The sequence below is a fragment of the Triticum aestivum genome, chromosome 4B (assembly GCF_018294505.1).
Source record: "Triticum aestivum cultivar Chinese Spring chromosome 4B, IWGSC CS RefSeq v2.1, whole genome shotgun sequence".
Lineage (NCBI taxonomy): Eukaryota > Viridiplantae > Streptophyta > Magnoliopsida > Poales > Poaceae > Triticum > Triticum aestivum.
The window spans coordinates 455,509,842-455,530,665 of record NC_057804.1 but is presented as its reverse complement, the minus strand read 5'-3'; the positions used below and the strand labels follow the sequence as shown (position 1 = coordinate 455,530,665).

Below are 20,824 nucleotides of genomic sequence, written 5' to 3'. Positions count from 1 at the left end.
ATTTGGCAGCACAGTATTTTTAACCGTGATAATGTAAAACCTCAACATTCCAATGTTTGGGTGATGAATATTCTATTTTTTAAAACCACAGTTTTATAACTTTGGTTTAGAAAAAGACGTCAAGAGGCCTTTCAAAAATATTGTGGTTTATAAGCTATTGTGCCAAATACATCGTAGTTAACAAAACTATGGTTTCTAAAAAACGCGATATTCTAGAAATACTCAAAAATACTTGGCTGTCAAACACATAGAGTATCTCCAATAGTTGATGCAAATTTAAATTTACATCTCTAAAAAGTCTATTTTACGTCTCCAGTAAAGGGGCAACTTCAACAGATGTTGTATATTGATGATGTAAAAATGCAACTCCAATAGATGATGCAAATTGGAGATGTAAAATTGGTCAATAGTCACGCGGCTGTATAGCTCCGACGGCGGGTCACGGCTAGCAGAAGCACTCGCGCATCCACGACCACGCCGTCGATGGTCGCGGGTCCGACAAATCTCCAAATCGAATCGGCGTCGGCCGTCACTACAGCGGGGATAGGCAGGCGGGGTCGCAGCGGGTCAAAGATGGACGGGCGGGGGGCGGTGACGGCTGAGGCGGGCAGCCGTCAAGCAAGCAAAACGAAACTAAAGGTGGTCAAGCAATTGGCGCGCAACCGCCAATTTTACATCTACCCGAGGTGAAGATATCTTTTTTTGCATCTACATCATCTGTTGAAGGTGGGGTTTGGGGCCTTAGATCTACTAGAAGAACGCATGTGTGTTGCAACGGGGGCACATTAACTTTAAGAGTTCAATATTACGATATTGACGACTTTTTTATCATCAAATCCTCACACACACTCTCTCCCCCCCCCCCCTCTTCCTCCCTCTCTCTCTCTCTAACGCACACACATAGCCTATTCTCCCCGTCAATAAGACTTACTCAATTGGCAATAACGTGTGGACTTGTGGTGAGCTTGACTGAACTAATAGATAGTGTGATATATTCTCCAATCATTTAACAATGAAATTTTAGAAATGGGAAGATTATGTAACACCTCAAGTCGTTAGCTACAGTGACCTCCCCCTAATGATGTCATGTCATCAGGCTTGCTAAGACAAACTGCCACTTGATAAAAATCAAAGCCCAATTCAAATATAAAATAAAGTCAAATAAATTATTTCATCAAATAGTAAAACTAAAATGCACCATATTCTATAAATTCCACTAATCTTTGACATGTTGAGCCCAACATTATTTGACCCAAAAATTAAATATTGTCAAATTAATAAGAGGTCAAACAGTAGTTAAAATAACTAATTAAATATAAACCTAATTTTATGTATTTCCTCTTGGCCCCAAACTTTTCGTGCCACCTAAAAATATTGTGCTCGAATTGTGTGCATAGTTTCACAATTAACAAAATCCATTTAGTTGATCTAAGAATAAATAGAAAACAATGTTAAAAAGGAGAAACATATAAGAATACATTAAAAACCAAAAGGACGATGAAAAAGGGGATTCCCCCTACCCCAGGGCCTTGCCACCGAACCGGCCCAGTGGTCCAATCCCCGCACGGTCGTCTTCTCCTGTTCCCCGAGCCCGTCGCTACAGAGTCGGGCTCCCGCCCGACCACCTCCCCGGCATCGAAGGGGAATGGATAAGGGTGACGCCCTGCCTCCCCTGCCCCCATGGCCTCACTCCTCCTTGACGCCCCCTCCCAGATCCACTTCTCCTCCTCGCTCGCTCGATCCCGATGATCTGGACGAAGTCAGATGCCACGACCATCATGACCGACCCCGTCCACACGGCCACTGCCCTCCCTGCTGGCTAGGAGCTTGTCGAGGAGCTCCGAATGCCTCCGCTACTTCGTCTGCGCCAACGAGATCAAGTCCAGCACCCCCAGATTGACGTCGTTGCCGTCTTCCTCAACCTTCGGCCACCACGACATTGTCGTTTGATCCGCGCCGCCCCGAGCTCCCCTGTCTTCCCCTAGGGTGCCATTGACACCGCCGTGATCTCCTCTTGCCTTTCCCCCAGTTTCCCCTCTCGTTAGGTATTTCGCCGTGGCCGAGAACTGTCGTCCGCCATGGCCATTGCAGGGGTAGCCACTGAGCTCCTCGGATTGACCCCGTGGCACATGCCCGCTCCTATGCGCGCCCATGCCCGAGCCTTCAGTTCTTCTTCCGCGCTCGTGGGGCCACTCCCTCTCTGGCTCTCCATGCCCACGCACATGCCACACCGCGTCCGTCGCGCCCGCCGTTGCCATCACGCTCGCCACAGCCACCGCACCACTTTGCCCCGCGCGATGCACACCCTGGCCGCACGTCACACTCTCGCTGGCTGCGCTCACCCCGTCTGCTGCCGTCTATCCCTTCGCTCGCCCCACTGTCGTGCCCCTGCTTCGCGCCGCCTCCTATCGCGGCCATCTTCTGCCGACCGCCCCCTCAGCCACGCCGGCCGCATCTCTGCCCTCCACCGTCGGCCGCTCGCCTTGCCTGATGCGTGCTTCTTCCTGCTGCTATGCGCTGCTCTACCACTGGTATGCTGTTGCGCCATGCCCTCGACACCGCCGTGGACAAACGTGGCGGAGGGATTGTCAATGAAGTACGAGGAGGAGGTGGCGGAGAAGGTGTGGAGAGGCAAGAGGTCTAGGGTGGCGTCAGCTGGCTGTGGTGGAGGTGATTATGCGAGCAGGAGCCGGAGCGGAAGGAGAGGTCACATTTGGAAAGAATCGCAAAAAAAATCATAATCCGGAGATCTCATTCCAAAAAAATGCTAATATCGATGAAGGGGTGATTTCCTTCAATAGATGGAAAACATAGGAAATATTGGATGTTATCAAGGAAAGGTAAAAAATTAGGAAAGTTAGGATTTTGAACTGATTTCTATGCAAATGGGGTCTTATTGTTTGGTAACATGATATTAGTACCTGCCCGTTTGTGACGTGTCTGATTAGAAAAGTTTGCAAATGTTAAGAAACTATTTATTGGGAGGAAAATTTGTGACGTGTCTGTTATTTGTTTCCTAAAACAAATTTCACTAATGAGAAAAATCGATTGATTTAGATAAGTTAGGAAAGTTAGATTCAAATCTATTATTTATTTCTTAAAAATTTATTATTTGTTTCCTAAGATAAATTGAACCAATAAAAGGAATCGATTGATATGAATAATTTAAGAAAGTTAGATCTATGATTTGTTATACGTTAGGAAAGTCCTGGTAGTAATAAAGAGTGGATAGAAAAATAAACCGATGGACCAGGATGGGAGGGGTGGTGGGAGGAGAGACGGAAAAAAACAGCAAAAATAAACCGTGAAGACTATTCACCAACTGCTCCATTAGGAATAGAGATTAAAAATGCTTGAAGGTTTGGTCTTGCCCTAACAAAATGTAATTCTTTGCAGGACCCTCTTATATCACAAATCTTTATTTATCTACTATCACTATAAAAAAAAGAGATGGCGGAGAACTAGATCATTCTATCCATCGAAAGATGCAATCTGATGGTCTACATCCCTCAAGCATACTAAACACGTTTTACGTTTTAATTACCCACCATGCCATTGCCTAAAACATCTGCATCGTTAACAAAATCCCCATCGCTAACCAAACGCGGTACCCCACCACTCGCCCCTCTCTCTCGCACGCCTCTCTCTCTCCCTCGCTAACCTCTCCACCACGCCCCGCCACCCACGCCCTTCTCGGCCGCCGCCGCCCCACGCCGCCCGCTGCTCACCCACGCCCTTCTCGGCCGCCGTCGCCGCCCCCCCCCCCCCCCCTCTCATCCTCGCCGGCGGCCCCTTCACGCCCCCCTCCCCCGCCGCCAACCCAACCTCCCCATCCCCATCCCCTTCCGCATCGCCGCCGCTCAGACGAACTCGCCGCCGGCCATGGCCACCCCCACCCTCCCCTCTCCTCTCCTCTCCTCCTCCCCTCCACTCATCACTAGGCATGACAAGACCCGAGTAAAGAGGGAGATCCACCGCTCCCGAGAGCACGTCAGGCGGCTGCCATGGCACGCCCAGATCCGCCATTGCCGCCGTCGTCGAGCTCCTCTGCTCCCAGCGCCGGATCCACCTCCATCTCGACAACTGCGCAACAGCAGGCGCTGCCACCGACGCCTTCTACACCCCAAGCGACGGTGGCGCCCAGATAACACGGCTCGTCTCCTCTTCGGAGGAGCCACCGTGGCCGGGCTTCCGCGAGAAGCAGAGGACCGCCGCCGGCTGGAGCTACTTGTCCAGGGCCACCGAGCTCCCCCCCCCCCCCCCCCCCCCCCAAGCGGCCCCAACCGGCGACCTCTCCCTTCCTGTCCAGCTTCCTCCATGGCTGCTCTACTTCAACACGACATGGACGGATGCCACATCCACCGAGCCACGGACGCCATGGACGGAGGTCCAACCCTTGTGCGTGCATCTCATCTATCCTCTCCCCACTCTTGGATTTACTATTTACTAGGCTAACTGCTTGGTCCTGTTGTTTCAGCAGTAGCAGCAGGCCGCCATTTTCATTGATTTGAGGAATTCCTGCAAGTGATTGATGGTGTGCAGGCCATGGAGGGCTTCAACCCATCAAGGTACGCTGCTCCAAACCCCCTCTGTTCGATTGGATTGGACCAAATCCATTGATTTATTCTTCCATTCTCATCTTGTTTGCCCGAGGAGACCAACTGAATTCATGGACTAAATTATTATTTTTGGTCTTGTGAATGCTGGTCAAATTCCTTGATTTTATTTTATCCATGACTCGGGGAATATAAAGTGCATGCTGTGAGCCAGATACATGACAATTATATTTTATCTATCAATGCTAAAGCTCCTTCATCTGATCAATGCTTCTTAATTTGAATATAAATTATGTACCTATATTTTGAATTCTGATCAATGCTTCTTCATTTGGATATTTTATAATTCATAGACAGGATTGCGACTTGGTTAATAACACAATTTAATTTTCTTATTATGTTGTTAAAGTTCTTAGGAAAATAGGCACATATCATCGTAATAGCTCTGATGATTCCAAAACTATTTAATGTTAGATCACTGTAAGAAAGGAGTATTTTTTGTTGGTCTCAGAGAATAAGACAAAAATGCATTTCAATTTCACTATAGTCTTGTATGCACTACTAATTTCACACATGGCAGGCTTTGTATGTGAAATCCCCAGAGTTGAGTGATCTGAACCTCAACTATTGTACAAACCTACACCCAGGTATTATGTCCTTAGCTTTTTCATCAGGTTGTCAGGTTGTCAAGTCTGCCACACAAGGTGCCCCCATGGGTGTAGATTTATCCATTGGCTACCCATTGGAGCATCACTTGCAGGACTCTCTGTTTACACACAAAATTGATGTAGCTTTTCTAGCCTTCTGTGTATAACTACCTTTTTTTCATAGTTGTATCAAGTAAGGATTACTTTATCCATACATTGTTGGCATAAAATTGATGCTCAGTCTTGTGGCAGACTTTGTGCATTATAAGACACTTGCCCCAGATCCAATTCGTCGATGGAGTTAGAACAATTCCGTACAACAGAGTATTAGGTAATTTATGTTCTAACCATGTTATTATTATTGCAGAACCAAATACAAATGCTTAATCTGAGCCATTTCTCACTCCATTTCCTCTAGGTGTCTACCAATTATTGTTTGTCTTCTTAAGTGAATGAGCTGCTGGTCATACTTTAACCACACGTCAATTGCAGGAGTGCGACAGCGCCATCCTGTGCCACAAACCATGCGAAGAATTATGGGTGGTGTAATCCTATGCTAGCTAGGGTGCTAGACAGATTTAATAAACTCTTTGGAGCTCATCTTTTGCCTGAAACGCTAAAACTAACCTGACACAGCAGTGACTAATGATTAATACAATGGAGTGCATTTGATCCACCTTAAAAAAATACCTATTGGGGAATAAGAATGAAAAGTAATCACCCCTGTTTCTGCAGTGGAATTCAAGTATACCAGCTCGTCTATTTATTTGACTGTTGTTAGATTGTTTTATCCTGGTCTGACGTGTTAATGGAGTTGTTTCATTCCTCACACGACCCCTTTCAATTGGATCAGTTCTCCTTTTGGGTTACTCTATATTCCCTACATATATCTTTATTATGTTCATCGAGACTTCAGAGTAAGACATTTATTTTATTCATAGTACCTTCAAGGTAACATGGTACCTACAACGCAGTCGGGCTAATGGTAATCAGTTCTAAATCTAATCAAGTGTAAGCTTCTCTGTTGTCTGTACTGCAGCCGTGATGATCAGAAGTTCAGGACCCCACTGTAGACAGGAAAAAAAGAATAATCTTGGTAAGCTACAGTCTTCTGATCACAATCTTACCCTTTTTATGTTGGTGGTTCCATTACTTTCTGTTGAAAATGCTGAACGGGCTAGGGAGTGGACACTTTTAGTAAGTTATATGTATAATTTGAGATTACTTGATTTTCTCATCGTTATCTGGTTAGCAATCTCTCACAAAATCAAGATATAATACATGCAGTATGTATAAGACTAAGAGTATTGGATGGTTGTGATTCGGCAGTGTGAATTTTGGACGAAGTCTGTAGTATGTACAGGGGTGATAGGTTGGGTGGGAACATCTGCTCTGATTACTATGCATGGTTGTAGTTAAATTAATTTTTGGTTTAATTATGTATTTGGCACTGATCTTAATTTAATGGATAAATTATACAATAAAGTGGTTTGTGATTTTTTTGGTTTTAAACTATCCATCTTAATAAACGAACTTATTATTCGCACTTCAGATATCATTCAGGATAGTGAAGTCTGCACCAGAATATTGACCAACCCCGTGGGATGCAGTTTTGTTTTATTTGGAGATGGATTGAAAAAAATCCGAGCTACACTGACCTTGTACAGAGTGTATCTGAAAATTTGAGTAACATCTCCATATCACTGAGTCTGAAAAACTATTGTACCATCTTTATTATACTGGATTTTATTCATTTTGTTCTTTTTTTCGTACCACTCAGTACTTTGATGTTGTCATAGGGGACATCGCTGATCAATGGACTCCATGATGAGATAATCGCCGGCGCCATCTCTGATTCTATTGATGAGCGCGTACATACAGCACCGGCAGCCACTTAGTTCAAGGATGGTAGGATAGTAACAAATGTTTATGGACGACTCCTAATTAAACTAGAACAAAAAATTGCTTGCAATTTTCATTGGTTGCTGTTGGCAGTGAGGTGCATGTAATACATTGAAAACTTGCTGCTATGGGCAAAGACAATATGCGTGTATTTGTAGGCTGAGTTGTTTATTGTTTATTTTGGTCGCATCAGGCAATGTGTGAACTAAGCTTTTGCCATTGCTGATCGTGTATTCTCTCTGTGCTAGGAAGCATAGTTTCAGCTTATCCCCTAGATCAATATACTTGGCATTTGATATTTAAAAGGTACCACTGTCCTCTTGCCATGCTCAATCTCCCGTAAAGGCCGCCAGGAACCGTGCCAATTTGAACAATGGAGCCATTGGCCTATTTCTATTGCAAGGGAACACGTGGTCCTAGGAGCAGCAGGTGGTCAGTCAATTCGCAGGGTCTAACCTTGTACTGCCGCTATTTGTCCCAACCATCTAATACTCATAACTAACTTCATTGCCTCCATTGTTAGGCTAGAATCTGGAGCTAATAACGGCGCAATTACCAACCACCAGTTCACAGAAACGCAATCTGACCTGAAGTTACAGAGTAGTCACGGGTGATATACTGATATGCCATGACCATCTGATCATAAGAAAGCAGAATATCTAAAGAAGCAATACATATCCTGCGCTAGCCAGAGAAAGTTGTGGCAGCCCCAGCCAGTGAGAATATCAATGGACCTAGCACAAAACCCCATGATTTTCTTTCTCCATATATATTTTTCCTTCTAAAGATTAGTTGTTGCCAATTGAGAGTCAATAGAATGTCCAGATGCATGAGTATTCAACATCTGCCTTTGTTCTGATCTATAGAAGCAGTGGAAGTGATACTTGATTTATCATTCAGTGAGAAATCACTAAATTTTCATTAAGGCCACGTTCGGCTTCGCTCCCTCCACTCCGCTCCGGAGCGGACGAGCCTCTAGCTCATTTTTACGGAGCGGCCTAAACTGAGCTCCACAACTGCGCGGAGTCGGAGTGGATGTGATGGATTCCGAACATGGCCTAAATCTCATATCTTCAGCAATTTGCTGGCAGCAGCGTGATGACTGGCACCAAGCTCGCTAGGGATGGAGGAGAGCACGCAGGAAGGGAACGTTAATGGGATTGGGCATGGGTATAGTGAGTCTCAGTTTCGGTCAGGCTGCCCACCATGTGTGTGTTTAAGCTGAAACAACATAAAGCTATTTAATTATTCATGTTTATTTATCTTTCTTGTGATCAAATTAAAATGACTAATCAAAATTTTATAATCATGTAGGCAGATTATATTGGGGTTTATGCATGTTAAACTTCTGGAAAGGATTTTGGACAGCCATCCTAGAAGGGGTCGCAAGATCAAACTCATCTTGTAACATGAACACCTAATACCATCATTGATGACCCATCATCAAATCGACAAATGCCGACTTAACAGATAAACTTTGCTACTTATTGTCTATATTATAGACGTGCGTTGCACGTGCATATTTACTAGTAAGAATTGCTCTTGCTGTGCTACTGATTAAAAATATGTGCTTAAATTTTCGTTTTGCTGGTAAGGGTACCGGTGCTGTCTGAAAGACGCAACCGTGTGTTAAGACATTCCCCAGATTCAATCATCATCCTGGAGTACTTGTCATTTCTGCCATATTTATCAGCAGAATCCAAAGAGCAAGAATGAGGTTTCTTCACCTAAATACGGAGTAGTTGCCAAAACGAGTCGACCAATACAGGCATAGGGGCGAATATCATAAAAGTCGATACTTCAGCATTTGAAATTTGGAGAGTACATAGTAGCATGACAAAGAGTAATCATACATCATGGCTGGGTTGAAACGTCAGAACTGGAAATCCACAAGGATTTACTGTAGTTCGGAACGAGGGCCATGACTAGTTTTGACGACATAAAGCTTAACCTCTCAGCCATGTGTTCCTGTAGGACGAGTTGTCTCGCAGAGAGGCGTCATGTGGTTTGTACTCCATCAGATAGGTGTGTGGCAGCTTCAAGTGCCTCTTAATCGAGTCTCTTAATGTCATCACAGCCTGCAAGGCACAAGAGTATGAGTGAATGAATAACAGAGAGAGAGAGAGAGAGAGAGAGAGAGAGAGAAAACTTCTCACTGGTGATAACACAGCCAAATCCAAACAAAATAGTCGAGAAGCATCAGGTGATGCCACAAACCTGGTGGTCTGATGCATTCCGATTCCAGACGCTCAGGATGTCTTCATTGAAACGACAACTTAGCACAATGCCACAAACATCATCACTATAATCAAGTTGATCACCCGCTAGAACCAGCACCTGAACAAATAAACAGGATGGGTGAAAAAAATTAAGATCTAAGCCATGGACAACTGCAGGACCTATTTAATCCAAGTAATCCTTATACAAATTGTTAATCTACAGAACACATTTTGGACAATCAGGTATCATTATTGAGGCACTGTGTAACTGAATTACTGTGATCCCATAGATTGAAAAGGGGAAGACAAGCCTTGGTTTGAAATAGCTCCTATGAATGAACAGCCACATTAAAAAGTATAAAAAGCAAAGCATGCCATGCTGAAAGGAGAAAATGGAAACCTAAATGGGCTGCCTAAACAAGAACACACATGGCATAAACATGTCCTTGGCCGCACAGCAATGGAAAGGAGAGCAGAGAAAAGCAGAACAAAGGCAGGAAATGAAATGTGAATGAGCAAAGAAAATCAAAGAGCTTGCTGTGAATGTGGCATCAACGAAAAGCAGGCATGATAGAGAAAAAAAGATAGTGGCAGAAAATAATGATTAAGAAAACCTACTTGTTGCAAGTACAACAGAGCATGTAAAATCAGCTAGATGTGGGGGCTCATGGCGGGAGACCAGAACGAGAGTAAATTCAAACAGTTGCAGTAGGAAAACACACAAGGGTGAAGCATGTTATGCCATTTCCATTTCATTAGTAAAACCAATTTATGAGTAAATGCAACACATATCTTCCTCTCTAAAATTAGTATCCTTGTACTCATGCAATATCCGCAAGTCTACTCAGACATATAAATAAGAAGAAACAAAAATGATGTTAAACAGGCACTGCATATTAACATGAAGAGTGTGGGATGGGATGTGACAACCAACTCATAGAGGGCATCTATGCATCCAAATGTTTCTCATAGCCCTTCGTTTTTAATGCAGCACAAACAAAGAATCTCCACTTCTCAAGGCAAACATTCACAAGGTTACAGAGCCAAAGGTTTTGTTTGTGGGAACAATAGCATAGGTACTAATCTTGTTCCAAATTTTAAAACCCACTGCGTCCGTTGTACTAGTGATGCATAAATCGACTAATAGGAGGCATGCATGCTATTATTTGCAATCTTAATTTCAAAAATATTGATAGGGAAACTAGACTGCCAAACTTAAATATTTATACACTAAATCAAGTGTTAGAGATAAGGGACTTCAAACAAAGAAAATACAAAATTAAAGAAAAGGAAATGGTGATCAAGAAGTATGGCTCAGTAGACATGTGTAAATTTGTAAACTATAGCATATGGCATGCATGCTTAAGAAAGCAGTCAACTGTAACCACAGAACAGTGCATCTTGGAAGGCTGCTAATTCATTTATGGATCAGCGTCAACTTCTTCTATGCTGAGCCATTTGCTTCAAGTCATAAGTGCACACAGTAAACATGAAATAGCAATAATACTACCTTAGATCTCAGGCTTATGTTGGTACGGTAACAGGGAGCCAGACCACAATGCGCTACAAGGCTGTTTGGTTTAGGGGATAGCCTTATGCAGGGAGATCTAGGCCCATCATGGGTAATCCCATGTTTTCATGTCATGGCCCTAGTCTCCATCGTTTATTGGCATAGCATAACGTCGGTGCATTGCTACGGAACCACAAAAATGAGTCAGTTGTATTGGATTAGTAGTATATAACAACCAATGCACGTGCAACACTGCAGAGAAGAAACTCAAAACTCAATCAAGCAGCCAACACTGCACTTGCATAACTGCGGCAGCGACGAGAGCACCATTGCAAGCTATTTTTTTTTCTTTTCGAATTGGAGGGGTCTCATGGGTTCTAGATGACTGAGGGAGATTGGGTTGGAGTGGGGGAGTGTTATGACGCTGCTAGAAGGAGGGCGCGAGAGGGCCGGCCGGGGGCCTTTTGCCCACGGCCAGGCAAGAGGGAAGGGATTTCCTTCTTAATTCTTGCTTGATTAGATTGATACATCTCCTCTCCTTATATAGAGAGGTTTATTACTTGACTCCCAAGCAAGGCTTACTTGACCCCTAAGCAAGCGACCCTTATCTCTAATTAACCCTAAGACTAACGGGCTATACCGTCAGCCCAGGCCCATTACGTACTCTAACACTACACCCCACCTAGACATGCAGCTTGTCCTCGAGCTGCAGCCTAACCAACTTATAACCATGACTCGACGCAACACAAACCTAACACCTAAAAACAAGCCTTTTACATCTCGGCTTGTGTTATTACTCTCAAACTGAAATAGACTGGGACGCTTTATTTTGGACGTGCACATGTACAGCCACCTGGATCCCATGGACACCACGTGGACAAAAGGAGTGCATGTGTATGGCTGTTGGTCTGCACTACATAGGGAAGAGTGGAGGGCTTGCGATGGAGAATGTCGAGGAGGGGTGCGCCCCCCCAACCGCCGATATCGCAGACTTTGAGGTCGCTGCCCACGGGGAAAACAGCATGCCCGCCGCCCGTGGGGGAAACCGCATGCCCATGATCCCCGACGCAGCGGACGAGATCGAGGTCGCAGCGAAGGGCAACTTGGAGGAGCGGCAACTGCAGACCACGCATCTCCCGCACACGCCGACGCGCTAGGAGGCCGCGCGCAGCAGCCTGCAGCCTCACCGCCGCCGACACGTGGCGGGTAGCGATCCAAGACGGAAGCGGTGACTGCGCCGGCGGGGACTTGATCTGATGGATGTGGACGCCCTGGGATGGCGGCGGCGCTGATGGGAACAAGGTCGTCGCAGTCCCGTCGTAGGGCATCCCATACTGGGCGGCGGAGCTGACCGGCAGTGGCTGCTGCGGTGTCGCGCCGGGCAGCTGCACCGGCTGCTGCGGCAGAGCGCCGGGCGCGGCGGAGGCCGCTAGGAGCGGCGGCTGCCACTGCAGCCAGGGCTGGGCGGTGGTGGCGATGGATGGCAGCTGCAGTGGCCCGGCGAAGGCCGCCTGGTGCGGCGGCTGCCACGGCAGCGCGGGGGCGGCGATGGGCGGCGCAGCCGGGGGCAGCCCGTAGGACCCGGCCAAGAACATGTGGATCTCCTGGACCGCCTGGGTTAGGCCCCGCAGCACCCCGAACACCTCCTCCGGGGTGAGGACGGCGGGGGCGGGCACGACGGAGGATCCCGGCGCGGGCAGGAGCGGGGCGACGGTCGTGGTGGTCGCCGGAGGCGACGAGGTGACCGGCAGCGGAAGAGACGGGCTTGGCGGCGGTGAAGACATGATCGAACCGAAGCTAGCTGATACCAAATTGTTATGACGCTGCTAGAAGGAGGGCACAAGAGGGCCGGCCGGGGGCCTTTTGCCCACGGCCAGGCAAGAGGGAAGGGATTTCCTTTTTAATTCTTGCTTGATTAGATTGATACATCTGAGAGGTTTACTTGACTCCCAAGCAAGGCTTACTTGACCCCTAAGCAAGCGACCCTTATCTCTAATTAACCCTAAGACTAACGGGCTATACCGTCAGCCCAGGCCCATTACGTACTCTAACAGGGAGTGAACTCACCACCACCACTACTAACTCCAATTTATAAGATAGTAGAGACTATGGTCATGACTCGTGAGGAATAATGCCGTTCTGAAGGAAAAAACAACTCCACTCTATAAACGGAACAAGGACTATCCTGTTTCAAATCTAGACCTAATTTTCTTGTTTCGCTTGAGCAGTGAAATATTTGATCCATCACTAACTCCTGACGACATCCATATGGTTATAATGCAATTAAAGACCAGTCATGAACAAAATAAAAAGGTTACTTAAGAATCCCATGATAAAAATTAGAATTTTCCACAAATCAAGTAGGCTACTGTGTGGTATTTCATGGTGGCACAGGCAAGGGAAGTCCTAGTTGAGGGTTTAAAGAACAACAACCGAAGTTTGTATGATGACCAAATCTTACAGCCTAACGAAAGCACAAATAGATTATTTACCAAATCCTCCCAGAAACGCCCAGAAACAGCCTTCTTGAACCGTATAATCCACTTGCCACCATTCCGATTTGCAGGATCCTGCCCAGTCAAAATGCATTAACCACTACTCCCAATACTAAACAAAGACACGAGTGAAAAAACAACAGCTTGTTGCGAGTAATACCTCCCAGAGTGGACGGACACCCTCTTTGAAAAGATGCAGGTCCGTGGGGCTCGGGAGGGAGGACGGGCGTGCGAGGTGGCAGTAGCAAACCCAGAACGACTCGACCTAAAGCCATCCAATTCCAAATAGCAACATCAATCAGTAAGCTCCACTGACAGAAGTAAGAAAAAACCCTGGAAACAATCTGCTGTGCCGGAGACACGTACAGTGCTGAAATCGACGATCTTTTTGATGTTGTCCTCGTACGACTGCGACCTCGTCCCGGGCGTCCGGCGGGTGTACCAGAGCACGAGCTTGCGCTGCGGACAACAAAGGCTATTACATCCGGCTTCCTCTGAGATTCAAAGGTTCCGGCATTTCTGGAACGGGAAACGGGGAAAAGGTTTAGATCTAGCGGCGGCGGGCGGGTCTTACCCTGAGGGGATGGAGGCCGGCCTTGAGCTCGCGGTTGCGGCGCTCGCTCTCCTCCGCCTCCGCCTCGTCCTCCTCCTCGACGGCGGCGGGCGGCGCGTCCTCGGCCCGGGCGTGCGACGGCTGCAGCTGCTCCTCCTGCTCGGGCACCTTCCTCTCCACCGCCGGCTCCATGGCGCGCCCTCGTGCGGCGATTTGGTCGGCTGGGTGGGGTGTTCAGAGAGAGAGAGACGAGGAAGGGTCCGGGAGACGCGTGACGAGGGGACGGGAGTGGGTTTGGGCCTTTTTGGTCCTCTTCGATCGGGATGAACCGTGCTTTTTTTTTTAGGGTAACTTCCGCCGCTTTATTTATCTAGTAATAGTCTGGGATCTCATCTGAGATCACATCGAGTACAAAGTCTAGAGGTACCATAAGCCAAAGCTTACAGCGTTCCTCTCCTACACCTACCTTAGCTAATTTATGAGCAGCGAAGTTTGCTGAACGTCGTACCCACGACACTTTCACCTCGCTGAAGCCACGCACCATCTGTTTGATCTCCTCAACACACGGTCCCGACGCCGAGAGGTTCTTGTCCGGGTCTGCAAGCATGCTCGCCACCGTTTTGCTATCCGTCTCGAGGTGTAGCTTATGTACATTGATCTCTCCTGCTAGTTGGATCGCCCTCCTGCAAGCCATCAGCCCGCCGTCTCGGCGTCCACCTCTCCGGCCCTGAACGTGCAAGCCGCCGCTCTGAAGTCCCCATGGTGGCCTCTCAGGACGACACCGCCGCCACTTTTGCCGCCATGCCTTCAGACGGCACCGTCGGCGTTCGCTTTGACCCAGCCTGACTCCAGAGCTATCCATCACTGAGTCTCCCTCGTGTTTGTCATGGGAGCCTTTCGCTCGTGAAGTGCAGCCCATTCCGCCATGTACGACACAACTGAATCAGCCATCGTGTGTGCCTCAGCTATCTTCCTCCCATCCTTCGCTTCATTTCTCGCTAGCCAAAGCCCATACGTGGCCTGCACCATCGCTTCTCGCTCCTCAACCGTGGCCTCCGCAAACCTCCCTAGCAGCCAGGAAGCAAGTGCGCTGCTTCTATTCCGTGGGTGTGGGTCTGAAATCTTTCCCTTTTTTATGATACCATGGTAAATGATTCACTACGGCTGACCGAGCTTTTTTTGCCGGGCGCCTCGTCACGCGATGGAAATGAGCCAATCCAAAGACGACATGTGCTCTGGCGGTACAATCTTATCCCTTTCCTTTCTCTCTCCCATCGTTCGCCTTCGTCTCTCACCTCTCGCGTCATGCATCTTTTTCCATCTTAGACGGGATAGCTCCTTCACTGTCGAGGCTCGCGTCCAACGTTCTCTCTATCATGGCCAGCGGAACCATTGCCCACTTGTCCTTCCCGCTCCGCCGCGTCCACGCTACTACGACATAATGCAAAAAAACTATAATGTTGCAACCGGGAGCAACGGTACCCATCTATTCGCTAGGGATTTCTTCCAGGTGGCGCATCGGGAAATCGATCAACTGGGAGCTGATTTGTCGGCCGAGAGAACTACCCTGGTCGAGAGCCGTCGGGGCCAAGATGAGGCATGGAAAGCCTTCCACGACCATGCCGAGCGCGCTCAAAAGGAAGACGAGGCTGCACATGAGAAAGCCGCCAAGGCTCTGGGCAAGCCTAGAAGATCCAGGATGGCGCAATTATGGACGCTCAGGGTATCCTGAGCACGCCCGCTGTCGGAGCTAAGTCCGGCAGATCTCAGGTAAAGGGCCCCGAGCTGGTGGTCTCGGCTAGATAGTAACATGAAGAATACGGACACGGTGTTTACCCAGGTTCAAGCCCTCTCGAAGAGATAATACCCTACTCCTATTCTTGTTTATATTTTGTGGATGGAGTACAAAGTTCATGTGATCTGCCTCGAGATTGTATGAATGAGTCTAAAAGTCTTGCCTCTACGGCCTAAACCCTTCAGCTAATATAGGGGTCAGGGGGTACCTAGGGTTAAAAATGGTCGGTTGCACCTAGAGATAATCATGTTAAATATTTGAATATGCCTTGAAGTGTACGCAAAGACTTCGAAAGATTCCATCTTGAGTACGTCGAGGGTTATGGCAAATATGACCCATTCTTCGGTTGTCGGTGGGCCCTCGGCCCGACCCAGAGTGGTAGGGCGCCTAGGTGAGTACCCCCCTAATCCAGGACACCGTCAAAAGCCCTTGAACTGGTCAGCAGAGGACATTGATATACTCCTCGGAACAGCTTCAACTTCACGTCCTTGGCTTTGCAGGCTAGTTCTTATGAATTGGTTCTATGCTCGAGGATTCCTCGGACTCCGAGGTCTTTGTAAATCATTCAGGTTCATCTTCTTTTACTGTTGCCATGTGTAGACCCGAGGATAGACATTTTCTAGGTAACCAGGGAATTCTTTTAACAAGGCCCTCCTTGAAACACCTTTTCTAGATCCGAAGACACATCATAACTTAACAACAAAGGCTTGCCACGTGGGAGTAGTGCGATGATCGAGTTGTGTCCTGACAACTTTCACCCGAAAACTGAACCACCGCCACTCATCATGGAATCGAGAAGTCCCATCAATAGCCATTGCGCCGAGTTTTACCACGACTCGAGGCCACTACTATTGGCACGTCCCATCGATAAAGGGATCATGCCCTGATTTTCAACGACATCATCAACAGAATCCCTTAATCCGTGCACGCATATACCGCACATTGCGTTGGAAACCTGTGATTTTACTACGTGGTGTGGCGCCTCTTGGCATTTTTACTAGCCTATAAAAGGGGATGAAATGAATCTAATTCACCCTACGCCTGGAGACCTGCGATTCACCCTGCTTCCCATCTCCAAACCTCACCCCCTCCGCCCTCAAGAGGCCGGCAAGGGGAAGGGATCCACCGCTCAGGCGGACGAGGAGAGGGCCGCGAGGAAGAGAGGGCTATGGGTGCCCTCCGTCGCCACCACCAGCAACATCATGGAGCTACACGCGAGCGACTACCTCCCACCCCAGGGGTGGTAGAATGTCGAGATCTGCTTGGCTTCCCAGATTCCAACACCTTAGGAGGGTGAGCGGGTCGTGTTCGTTTCCCACCTCATCCGAGGTTTGGGTTTTTCCCCTTCACCCTTTTCTTTGGGGCCTATTGTTTTTCTATGGGCTCCGGTTCCACCATCAGGCCCCCAACTCCATCCTCCACATAGCCACATGATAACCCACAAGTATAGGGATCGCAATAGTTTTCAAGGGTAGAGTATTCAACCCAATTTTATTGATTCGACACAAGGGGAGCCAAAGAATATTCTCAAGTATTAGCAGTTGAGTTGTCAATTCAACCACACCCGAAATACTTAATATCCGCAGCAAAGTATTTAGTAGCAAAGTAGTATGGAAGTAACGGTAACGGTGGCAAAGTAATAGTACCAGTTTCGTACCAATCATAACAGTGGCAATGGAAAAGTAGCTTAGCAAAGATCAATATGAAACGAGCTCGTAGGCAATGGATCAATGATGGATACTTATGTCGGATGGCATTCATCATGCAACAGTTATAACCTAGGGTGACATAGAACTAGCTCTAATTCATCAATATAATGTAGGCATGTATTCCAAATATAGTCATACGTGCTTATAGAAAAGAACTTGCATGACATCTTTTGTCCTACCCTCCCATGGCAGCGGGGTCCTAATGGAAACTAAGGGATATTAAGGCCTCCTTTTAATAGAGTACCGGACCAAAGCATTAGCACTTAGTGAATACATGAACTCCTCAAACTACGGTCATCACCAAGAAGTGTCTCGACTATTGTCACTCCAGGGTTGCTGGATCATAACACGTAGTAGGTGACTATAACTTGCAAGATAGGATCAAGAACACAAATATATTCATGAAAACATAATAGGTTCAGATCTGAAATCATGGCACTCGGGCCCTAGTGACAAGCATTAAGCATAACAAAGACATAGCAACATCAATCTTAGAACATAATACTAGGAATCAAACCCTAACAAAACTAACTTGATTACATGGTAAATCTCATCCAACCCATCACTGTCCAGCAAGCCTACGATGGGATTACTCACGCACGGCGGTGAGCATCATGAAATTGGTGATGGAGGATGGTTAATGATGACGACGACGGTGATTCCCCCTCTCCAGAGCCTCGAACGGACTCCGGATCTGCCCTCCCGAGGAAGAACAGGAGGTGGCGGCGGCTTCGTATCGTAAAATGCGATGAATCCTTCTCTTTGATTTTTTTCTCCCCGAACGTGAATATATGGAGTTGGAGTTGAGGTCAGTGGAGCTTCGTGGGACCCACAAGACCAGAGGGCGTGCCCCAGGGGGGTGGGCGCGCCCTCTACCCTTGTGGACAGGGTGTGGGTCCCCTCTGGTTGATTCTTTCGCCAATATTTTTTATTTATTCCCAAAAAATCTCCATGAAGTTTCAGGTCATTCCGAGAACTTTTATTTTTGCACAAAAATAACACCATGGCAATTCTGCTGAAAACAACGTCAGTTCGGGTTATTTCCATTCAAATCATGCAGATTAGAGTCCAAAACAAAGGCAAAAGAGTTTGGAAAAGTAGATACGTTGGAGACGTATCAACTCCCCCAAGCTTAACCCATTGCTTGTCCTCAAGCAATTCAGTTGATAAACTGAAAGTGATAAAGAAAAACTTTTACAAACTCTGTTTGATCTTGTTGTTGCAAATATGCAAAGCCAACATTCAAGTTTTCAGCAAAGATTATGAACTAACCATATTCACAATAACATTTAGGTCTCATGTTTACTCATATCAATGGAATAATCAGGTAGCGAGCAATAATAATAAATCTCGGATGATAACACTTTCTCAAAATAATCATGATATGATATAACAAGATGGTATATTGCTAGCCCTTTCTGAGACCGCAAAACATAAATGCAGAGCATCCTTGAAGATCAAGGACTTACTAGACATTTGTAACGCCCTAGATACAACTTTCCATCTTCCTAACTCCAACTCTTGCCTTCTCCAGAGATGCGATATATTATTTCCTTCGTGGTTGGGTTTTTGTCTTTTGTTTTGCATTTTGTTCATGTCATGCATTTCATCTCATGGCATCTTGCGCATTGCATCGGCACCGTTTTCTTAAAACTTGCATCCGCTCATAGTTGCCGCTTCTTCCGTGTCTCGGTTGACCTTCTCTCAGATCAACCAGACCGCTCTCTTCTCTCTCTTTTCTGAGCTCATCAAACCCCTTGCCTTCGTTGACCGTTCCGAGACCAACCGGGTTTTTCGAGTCCCTCTTGTCTGGCCACTTAATCTTTCTCCACAGTGCATAGACCCCTCTCGTGCGTGTCCGAAAATTGTCCCGAACCCGAACCGCAAGGTCATGACCGTTGGATTCAGATCACCCCCAAGCATTCGTAAAATATCTGCGTTTCTCCATTGGACTCCCCTAACTTTTTATTCTCGATCATCCGATCGCGATCCGATGGTCCAAATGCCACTCGTACCTACCACCTACTATATAAATAGTCCTAAGCCTAAAATCTAGGGACTTTGTCCCTTCACCCGCCGCCGCACTCCCCACTAAATCCCCCCTCGGGATCCTCCCAGACCCCCTTCGCTCCAACCAGCCATCACCGAAACTTCCAAATCCATCGATCCCCACCTCTCCTCGATTCCAGCCACATCCCTGCTCGATCTCGTCGGGATCGAGGCTCTCTCCCGTCGCCCGTGCTCCTTCCCGAGTAGCGCACCCCGACGCCTCCTAGTTTCCGTAGCCACGCAAGCACCCATGGAGGCGCGCATCCTCAAGCCCGTGCTCCTGCTCGACTCCGCCATCCATCGCACCGCCGACTCTCCTGCAGCTCTGCCGGAACCCACCAGCCCAGCAGCGAGACCGAGCCCCCGTCTCTGCTCCCGTGCTCAACGCCTCCTCTTCCCCGACGTTGCTGCCTCGCAGGAGCTTCCCGAGCCGGAGCTCGTCCGCGAGCAGACTGAGCTGCCTTCTCCCTCCTCCTCACCGATCCGGTTGTTGCCGACGAGCAACAACGGCCTCCAGGACCTCTGCTCCTCCTCCCTGTCCTCCTCTCTCTTTTTTACGCCTCCCTCTCTCGATTTCTCTCTCTCTCATGTACCTCCCTCTCTCTCTCAGGTACACATGAGCAGGGACGCACGCCATGGATGCCTCCTCGAGCTCCAGTTTGCCTCGCGGTCGCCGGGAACCGATGCCCCACGGCCGGAACCGTCAAGCTCCGCCTCCCTGCGCCGAGTCCCTCGCCGGAGTGAGCTCGTCCCCGAGCCCTCATCGCCGGCCTCCCCTGCTGTTGTTTCTGTTCTTCAGAGACGAGAGCAGTAGCGGCTCGCTCGTCCCGAGCGTTGACCGCGCCCTGCCTCGCCTCGATGTCCCTGCGTGGCCCGCAGCCAGCGCCAACACGTGGGTCGCGCCAGGCCCAACGCCCCCTTCCGGCCTCACCTCCACCGATCTGGGCCATGGCCCATGGTGAGAACTCCAGCCCCTCTAGATTCGGCCTGATAGTATTTTTTCCCTAATCTGCGATTTTAGCCATTATCCGAGGATTTACAGTTTTACAGAAAAGACCCTCATCTTCATGCATTTAATAACTCATGAACCGTGCATCGGATTAAAATGATTTAAACATGTAAAATGCTTAGAATTTTGTGTAGATTAATAATATGCCATTTTCATCCATGTTTAAAATGTTTAAAATGTTGTTTGTTTAAATTTTCTTAAATGACATGTTAAAATGATTTATTTCATAACTAAATAACCGTAGCTTGGTTTTAAATAAACTTTATATGTAAATGGGGTGGAAAAATGCCTAGTTTAAAATGGTGCACTCATCTTGCATGTTTAACAACTCTAAAATATGGTTTAGGGCAGAACAGTACCAAATTCAAGATATGCACATG

General features: G+C 47.5%; 1 protein-coding gene and 1 long non-coding RNA gene across 4 annotated transcripts; one reads left to right on the top strand and one right to left on the bottom strand.

Moving 5' to 3' along the window:
* Positions 1-3,788: 3,788 nt before the first annotated feature.
* LOC123092684 (uncharacterized) lies at positions 3,789-7,405 on the top strand. Of its 3 annotated transcripts, XR_006444802.1 has the most exons (4): positions 3,789-4,398; positions 4,481-4,568; positions 5,137-6,299; positions 6,756-7,405. It is a non-coding gene; the product is annotated as an uncharacterized lncRNA (long non-coding RNA). The 3 variants fall into 3 exon arrangements; XR_006444801.1 differs by lacking the exons at positions 3,789-4,398; positions 4,481-4,568 and having other exon boundaries at positions 4,575-6,299; positions 7,003-7,405; XR_006444800.1 differs by lacking the exons at positions 3,789-4,398; positions 4,481-4,568 and having other exon boundaries at positions 4,575-6,299.
* A 1,481-nt stretch (positions 7,406-8,886) lies between these two features.
* Positions 8,887-14,210, bottom strand: LOC123092683 (eukaryotic translation initiation factor NCBP-like). Its single transcript, XM_044514504.1, has 6 exons — positions 13,904-14,210; positions 13,696-13,788; positions 13,490-13,594; positions 13,327-13,404; positions 9,323-9,442; positions 8,887-9,183 (listed from the first exon to the last, which is right to left on the bottom strand). The coding sequence occupies exons 1-6, from the start codon at positions 14,072-14,074 to the stop codon at positions 9,052-9,054; spliced, it is 699 nt and encodes a 232-aa protein (XP_044370439.1). The 5' UTR covers positions 14,075-14,210; the 3' UTR covers positions 8,887-9,051.
* Positions 14,211-20,824: the final 6,614 nt, after the last annotated feature.

Bases quoted from the DNA above. Each gene is read 5' to 3' on its own strand.
- LOC123092683 (XM_044514504.1), bottom strand. From the start codon at position 14,074: ATGGAGCCGGCGGTGGAGAGGAAGGTGCCCGAGCAGGAGGAGCAGCTG. The intron at 13,595-13,695 runs GTACGTGTCTCC...GGATGGCTTTAG, and splicing joins AGATCGTCGATTTCAGCACT to GTCGAGTCGTTCTGGGTTTG. The intron at 9,443-13,326 runs GTAAATAATCTA...TTATTTGTTCAG, and splicing joins GGCGTTTCTGGGAGGATTTG to GTGCTGGTTCTAGCGGGTGA.